The following is an 8,055-nucleotide window of genomic DNA, read 5'->3' on the forward strand; positions in this document are numbered from 1 at the left end:
GTTTTTTCTCTATTCCTTCTATACTACTGGAAAACAGAAATTTCCCTGAGAGTGTTATCTCAAAGGGATCAATAAAGAGCAGTCTAAGTCTAAGTCTATACACACTCACAGATACACACAAACACAAACTTGATTAGGAACCAAAAATATATACACACTCAAGCACACTCACAGTCACACGTGAACATACTTCATAATTATGAACTTTCACGTTCATTTAATGTCTTTGATGTCATTTTGTCGCAGGGGTCAAAGTTCGCACAGGTGCGACTACTTCGAGGTGTTCTGGCTCCTCCCAGTGGTGAGATCTGGTAAACGCAGGACGTTTTTCAGTTGCCTACTTTGTGTTAAAGAGTAAGTAAGTAAGTCATTTGTATTTATATAGCGATTTTCCAGACCAGGGTCACAAAGCGCTTAAACAATCAAAACAATATTCAATAAAGTATATACTTTAAAGGTCAAGATAAAACTGAGAACACAACAGGAGTTCCAGAAAATCAAGGAAAAGAGTGTCTGCTTTAACCACACCACTTACTTCCCCTCTATCATACAAACAGTATTAGTCAGCAGTTGAGTAAACCCTCACCACTGATACTTCTGTGTGCACTTTAAGGCATTTTTACTATTAACTAATGCTGTTCAACTGCCTTTGTGCAAGAGCACGTCAATATTTTCGGCGCACAAAAACGACAACAGACTGATGTTCAGATCAACTCATGTTTTTCACAGATTTTAGACAAAATAAAACTTTTTGCATGCACCGACCACGACCACAACAAGAGGGCGCTGGAATGAACAATATACAGAGAGTTAGTGTTGAAATGACAAACGTCACGATGTCGTTATTGCTGGTTCTGTTAAAACCATTATGACCAGAGAAGGTCCCGGAGCTCCAGCACGACATCCAGGGAGTTCTTTCGCCACCACAGACCGTCTCGATAAAAGTAAACGACTGAGAGATTTTAAAAACTTTTATTTTTCTAAAAATGTCAGCACGACTTCGGGTCGGGACTCTATCGGTGGTCTAGGATTTATATGCTTCCTGTCAGCTAACGGGTATCAAACCCGTGATCCCCTTCTCAGCGTGTTGTTTAAACATCAGAGAGTCAATAAAAAGGCACCACAAAAGTTCCTGAGGTGCAACGCTGTGCCCCCCCCCGCGTGGGCCGGTCAGGTATAAAACATTGTTGGAAAAAGGTCAGTTGGTGTCATTGACGATCACGATCACCATGTGTTCCTCGTCCAGGTTCCCCACTGTCCTTTTGGCCGCCTGCAGGTACTGCTGCGAGAACTCTCCGGGGGGGAAGGCGTACAACATGGCCCCCGGACCCCCGTCTTTTGCGGCGGGCAGGCTGACCACGCCGGCGGCCTCTTTGTTGCGCAGGTAGGTGACCAGGTGGCGGAGCAGACGCACCTGCAGGCCCGCCTCGGCGGCCGACACCTGGCGGTCCGCGGGCCCCTGCAGGGCCAGCAGGATGGCGAAACCGTCCGGCCTCCCGAGCTTGATGCGTCGAGCGACTTCGTCCAGGCGGGTCTGGTCCATACGAAGACGCTGCGCTATCTTAAGCTGCGCCGGCTGGCTCTGGTGCTTCATGGTGGCGCTGAAGTACGTCGCGCCTCCCTCCAAAAGGTACAGGTCCGTTGGGAAGCTACTGTTCTTTAGGGCAAAAAAGCCGCGCCACGTCCTTGATAGTGATGATTGGGCAAAATCTGACAAGGAGCTGGGCGAGGAGGGGGGGTGTGGGGTCGGGGATCCAGCAGCACCTCCCTCGCTGTTCCTGTGGTGGTGGTTGTTGAGGTGATCGGATGAGCGCTTGTGGTGACGTCCGGGGCCGGCGTCGTCATGGTGGCCCACCCCGCCGCTGTCAGGAGAGTGGTCTCTCGGTTCCGTGGTGGAGTCCGGGGCACGGACCCGAGCACGGTCAGGACTGGCCTCCGGAGTAGTGGCTCCTCCAGGAACCCTTCCTCTGACCCGACCCTTCTCCTTCTCCCGGTCCTCGGCCGGCCGGTCCGCTGACGTGCTGCGACTCCGCCGGCGGCCTCGGCGCTCCTCCCTCTCCTTCAGCCAGCGCTCCCGACTCCTGCTCCTGCTCCGCCTCCTCCCAAAGGCCTCCACGCCGGCAGTTCTCCTCTCCAGGCTTCTGACTGGACTGGTTGGAAAGTCTCTGTCCAGCAGGGCTCGCTCTCGTTCCCTCTGGGCGATGAGGCTATGGGGGGCGGTCGGTGAGCGGTCCCTAGGTGCTCGCAGTTCTCGCTCCAGGCTTCGATGTCGACCAAAAACCTCGCCGAGGACGTCGAAGTGGGCCGGTGCCGGGAGCGGCTGTTGGTAGCCGGGGGGGAAAGGACGGGACGGGCTCTCCTCAACTTTGGCGAAGTCCACCCGTAAACGTCGCTCCGGGCCGCCAAGCGGAAACCCTCTCATCTGTGTGCAGGCAGCCTGGGCAGCATCGAGGCTTTCGTACTGAATGTAGGCAAAACTGTCCCCCTTGGAGTAGTCAATGTTCCTGATGCTCCCAAAGCGGTCGAACTCTCTGGCCAGGGCGGCAAGAGAGTTCCCTGGACCAAGCCCCCCCACCCAGAGTCGTGTGGTGGGGTTGGCTTTTCCGTATCCAATCTTTATAGGGTTGCCACCTATGGATCGTCCCTGCATGGCCACCTTAGCGTGGTGGGCCATGTCCAGGTTCTGAAACTTGACGAAAGCATAAGCGCCGCCTTGACCGCGCGCCGGCCGCTTGATCACCACGTCCTCGATGATGCCGTACTTGTCGAAGCCCCTCCTCAGCTCCGCCTCCGTCACGTTGCCGTCCAGGTTTCCGATAAAAAGGTTGCTGGTCGCACGCTGGTCGTCCTCCGGCTTCAGGTCCTCCACCACCGTGGTGGCGGCGGGAAGTCCGTAGGGCCGGCCCCGGTCGTCCAGCATCCCATAGTAGTCCAGCAGGCGTTCCCGCTCTCTGCCGAGTCCCAGGCTCTCCAGGGCATAGTGTCTGGCTCTGATGTCCCTCAGGTTACTGACCCCGGGTACTGGGGGGGACAGGGAGCGCTGTCTGTAGGTGTACGGCGCGTGCACAGGTAGGTAAGCCACATCCGGTGGCGTCACGCTCCGCCTCCTGACATACATGGGTTCGATCTTCAGCTGTCTCTCTCCCAGCACCAACCTGGACGACTTGGCATGCCGGGCCTCCTTGGCGTCCTCCGGGTGGCGGAAGTTCACGTAGGCGATCCGGCCCAGTTCCGGCGTGTGCGACAGTTTGATGCTGACGTCACCGAACTTCTTGAAGTCGTGAAAAAGCGCGTCCTCCACGTCCTCGTCCGAGACCTGCGAGCCCAGGTTGCTGATCAGCAGCGTCTTGTACTCCAGAGTCCCGGACCGGGGCGCCGGGAGCTCCGTGGCGCTGGTCCTCAGCGGCGGGCGTCCGAGCAGACCGAGCTCCCGGTGGTGGAGCTCCAGCGCGGCCGGCCGCTCCTCCCGCAGCCGCGGCTTCTCTCGCTCCCTGCTGCGGCTCCGGCGGTGATACCCGCGGCTCTCGGCCAGCAGGAGCGCCAGCGGGGCCGGAGGAAGCTCCTCTCTCCGGGCGCTTTCTCTCTCTCGGTCCCGAGTCCGCTTGGCGGCGGTTCTGGACGGACTCGTCTCCCTCCCGGCCCGCTTCATGGTCACACGATGATGGAGCTCCGAACTTTCCCGCTCCGGCGGCCTCGTCCTCGTCGGTTCCGGCGGTGGTGGTCGCGCTGGCGAGACTAGGGGCGGCTGTAGAGCAGCACCGGTACCGAGCCGAGCACCGAACCGAGGCACTGTGGGCGAGTTTGAGGATAAACGGCTCGAAACATGTCAGTACGCCGGCGCCATCTTGGACAATAGGAATGTGCGCTTTCCCAGAGGAGGGGGGGGGGGCGATGACGTCCCCGCACTGACGACACAGACGCTGTTTATTTTCAACTCGTTTTAAATACTAACGAGAAAATATTATCGATCGAGTTTGATCGTTTTATTACACAATTGTTTGTGTTACCCGGTGTTTGACATCGATGAAGAAACGTTTATTTAAAACTTCCCGCAGAATGAACAGAAAAAAAAGAAGTGATTAATGAGGGATAATGGAGAAAAGAACAGATATGATGGTAATAAGAGAATCGATATAAGAAGAAATAATAATTATATATTATTATTAATAGACATTCCATCTGATTAAATCAACTCATGGTTACAAAAAGTAACAATGGAGAGATTGAGTGACGAAGGAGAAATGATGAGTGAAGAAGTGATGAACTCATGTCTTCACTGATGTCTTGGGGCGCGTCGAGCGAGATGATCAAAGACAAAACATTGAAGATCTTTTTTTTTTCTCCATCTTTTAATAAAAACATTTGACAAGAAACCTGAAAATCATTATTCAAACATCAACTCCAGAACCTCTGGGTCTCGAGGTCCGGAACCCTCAACTGGAACCACGTCCGTCACCCGACGAAGCCGCTTCCGTCTCGACACCCCAACACACGCATGATAAGATTCCCACCACCAAAGTCCGTCTGTGGCAGTTGAGGATTTGACTTCTAGAACCGGGTCAGAACCAGGGGAGGATGGCTGGAGGCTCCTTCAGCAGCAGAGGAGCAATCAGCAGGGGGCGCCAGTGTTGACGTAGCCCTGAGTCGGCTAACTAGTTCTGAAGTCCATTTGTGGGGGTCGGGGGGGGGGGGCTCTGCTGCCAGAGGGTGGTGACGCCCACTGCTGGTCGTATCGTGTCAGCATGAGGTCGTGAGGGTCAGTCTGATGTCCGAGTGTGAAGTCCTCCCAGATCGTTGCCTCTTCACACACGCTCCACCCGTCATGGAGGACGTGCACGATCTCACAAGTCCGTCCGAGCTTTGGCCGCCGTCGGAGCGTACTTCGGCATGAGTTCCGTAATTTTGCGGATGAAGTCGGACTTCTCGGCGCAGCCCTTGCAGGTCTCGCCCCACTCCTCCAGGATCTTCCTCAGGTCCTTGACTTTGAGCTTCTTTAGGTCCACGGAGCTCAGGTCAAGCTGCTTGTCTGCAGAGACGAACAACAGTCAGTGAAGAACAGCATCTTCTCAACGGTACGAGGAAAATTTGATGCATTGAAATATTGAGAATTATTTTTCCACCATTACATATATAATATTCAACAGCACTGTATCAATCTTTTTAAGGATTTTTTTTTTTGGCCATTACCATTTTATTTCTTATCATATTTCTCTTATGGTTTATAGTTCAATTCCAAAAAATATATATATTATGTACAAAATCTTGTACATATTCATGGCGTTTGTCCTTTTTTTTGTTGGAATCAAACTTCAGTTTCATCAATCATTATATCCCACGCAACTAAATGAACCATAAAATCCAACAGGATCCCAGCGATAACTGAGGACGAGAGGATGCAGCGACTTCAGCAGCTTTTAAAACTGATGTTAGGACATATTTTGGTATCAAAACAAATGAAAGTAGTTACGACTTCGTCAAGATTCTGCAACACCAGAGTCACTATATAGCGTAACGTTGACCCTGTATAATACACATCACCGGATTCTGGCAAAATACACAGCCCTAATCTTTCTAACAACAAACCCATAAGAGGTCAGGGTCTGACATCACAGTCATTGGAACAGGAAGCCGTCGTTAAGAGTACAGGTGGAACAGGAAGTAGTACCGTATTTGAGGTCGCAGATCTGAGGATCTTTCTTCTTCAGCTTCTCGCAGATTTTTTCCACTGGGGCGTGATAGCTGAGCGGCTTCGTCACCTCGTTGATCATCTTAGTGGCGGCGTCGCTCGTCGCCCCGATGTAGTAGCACTGGAGGGATGGACGAGCGTTAGTCACCACAGGTGTATTTTTGCACGTCAGCTCCGCCTTTTCAAATTAATTTTCTTTTCCCTCATCATCAGATCACACATTTCAAGAACTCTCATGCATCATGTAGAACAGAATGTATGGTGTTGATGTGCCCTGTTGTCTATAGCATCAGCTGTGATGAATATGCAGTTTTGTGACAGAAAGAAACTAACAAAAATAACTTTAGTTGGAAAAAAAAACAGCAATTAATTGACCAGTTAATGTTCAGTGACAGAATCGACTAATGGTCGGATCCACACTCCTTCATACATGTCGTGTTGTAGGAAGATATTCTGCTGCCACTTCCTTCCTACTGTTGTGAGGCAATTTAATAAATATGATGCAACCTGGGGAGAAAATAGATCGTTAGTTATAGCTATAATTTATCATTTTTTTATTGGGACAACTCGTTTTTTATGCAAGGAGAATCACGCATCTTTCTCCCTCACGATAATGATACGTTAGGTTTGATCATCCTCTACTGACCAGATCTGCACTTCAACAGCAAACGTTGAGTTAGTGGAAATGAACCTGCTGTGAAGAACGTTGTCATGGTGATCATTGACCCAGGCTGGTGTCACGACACCGATGACGTAAACACGATCACAGAGAACAACAACTGTGAACAACTTACGAAGCGGTTGTCTTTGCCTCTGGCAGTCTCGCAGCTCTTCACCAGCGCCTTCTCCAGGTCGTCACTGTTGAACTTCACTCCAGCATCTTTCACAGACTCGTGGAACTTCCCGAGGAAAGTGACGCAGACTGAAACGAGACAACAAACATGAACACACCTGGAGTCGTCAGGTGTGATGACAGTGACGTCACTGACATCACACCTGGAGTCGGCAGGTGTGATGTCAGTGACGTCACTGACACATCCTCTTAAAAATAAACGTGACCCCCCAAAAAACAAAACAAACATGTGCCCACATATTTTTATATTTAAAAACGTAAAAGTTACGATGAAACACTTGTCCAGACGCGAGTTAGCATGAGCTAGCAGGCGCGGCTAACAGACACTCACGCACCTTCACACTCGCCCTCCCGCAGAGCCGCGGTGGTACCGGGGACCAGACTGAGGACCACGGCCACAGAAAAGCCGCTCACGCTCCACATTCTTCCAGTTCAACTTCTGCTATTCAGTTCAACCCTCGGAGCTCAGATGCGCTGCTTGCCTTAAACCGGACGCCGGTAGAGCACTGAGCGCTTCCTGGCGCCACGTCACCATATTCCGCGTCTATGATTGGTTGATGCGCCGGAGGGGGCCACGCACTGTGCTCTGATTGGACAGTTGTGCAACTTCCGGGGACAACGTCCAGTTGGCGCGCTTTGATTGGTACAGACAGCGCCGCTGTTTCTCCACATTTATTAGTTTATTATAATGAAATTCCACTGGACGGTCGTGTGTGTCTCATGTGTACCACTGGTGTGTACTTGTGTGTAGTTGTTGGATGTTCTTCTTTGCCCTGGAACCATGATCCTGACCCCACAGAGGATTTAAAGTTATCACGACATCCTCCGGGAGAAAGTGATCCAGTCACGTTCCTGTCCTGGGCGCTACTGTTTGTCGATCTTTTGTCACTTTTTGTTGCACAAAAGCTATTATATGGGGTTACAAAGGTTTCATGTTTCTTTGAAGAAGAGAAGGAACACAGTCCATGTTCAATGTTAGACCTTTTCCTTGCCTTTATTTATTTATTTGTGATACACAGTTTACTTTTGATCCACAATCACTTTTTGCAGTAATTATCTATGGATGGAGAGAACTTTGTTGTGGTGTGGCCTGGAGAATAAAGCAATTTAACAACAGTACAAAAAACAAGCAATAATAATCATAAACTTTTACGTATAAATGTCAAAAAACATTGAACAAAACACCAATATCAAAAAGGTACATATTTAAAAATGTTTTCTATTTTCTTTTGATTCATTTTGACTGAAAAGAAACAATGAAATTAAAATGAGGAAAACTAGATCTAACAAATGAATGTAACTTTATTTTATTTTTTATTCATTATTAATAAGTTATTTATATGCCATTTATGGTGATGTTAATTATTTTGTTTGAATGTATTGTGTTTATTTTCCTTTTATTAAATTATATTAATCCATTTTTATTTCATTCGACTTTTTCATTGTTATATTCTGTAACGCCACCACAACAAATACTGGGTAACAAAAGTTTTCTGATTCTGATTTAATTAGTAAT

General features: G+C 49.7%; 2 protein-coding genes across 2 annotated transcripts; both read right to left on the minus strand.

The window, feature by feature from the left end:
- Positions 1–703: 703 nt before the first annotated feature.
- rbm15b (RNA binding motif protein 15B) lies at positions 704–3,887 on the minus strand. Its single transcript, XM_087801283.1, has one exon. It carries the CDS (start codon positions 3,647–3,649, stop codon positions 1,199–1,201), a length of 2,451 nt encoding a protein of 816 aa, XP_087657409.1. The 5' UTR covers positions 3,650–3,887; the 3' UTR covers positions 704–1,198.
- Positions 3,888–4,328: 441 nt separating this feature from the next.
- manf (mesencephalic astrocyte-derived neurotrophic factor) lies at positions 4,329–7,032 on the minus strand. The gene is made up of 4 exons (XM_087801286.1): positions 6,875–7,032; positions 6,481–6,608; positions 5,666–5,807; positions 4,329–5,026 (listed from the first exon to the last, which is right to left on the minus strand). Exons 1-4 carry the CDS (start codon positions 6,960–6,962, stop codon positions 4,842–4,844), a joined length of 543 nt encoding a protein of 180 aa, XP_087657412.1. The 5' UTR covers positions 6,963–7,032; the 3' UTR covers positions 4,329–4,841.
- Positions 7,033–8,055: the final 1,023 nt, after the last annotated feature.

The sequence above is a fragment of the Callionymus lyra genome, chromosome 10, assembly GCF_982586985.1.
Source record: "Callionymus lyra chromosome 10, fCalLyr1.hap1.1, whole genome shotgun sequence".
NCBI lineage: Eukaryota > Metazoa > Chordata > Actinopteri > Syngnathiformes > Callionymidae > Callionymus > Callionymus lyra.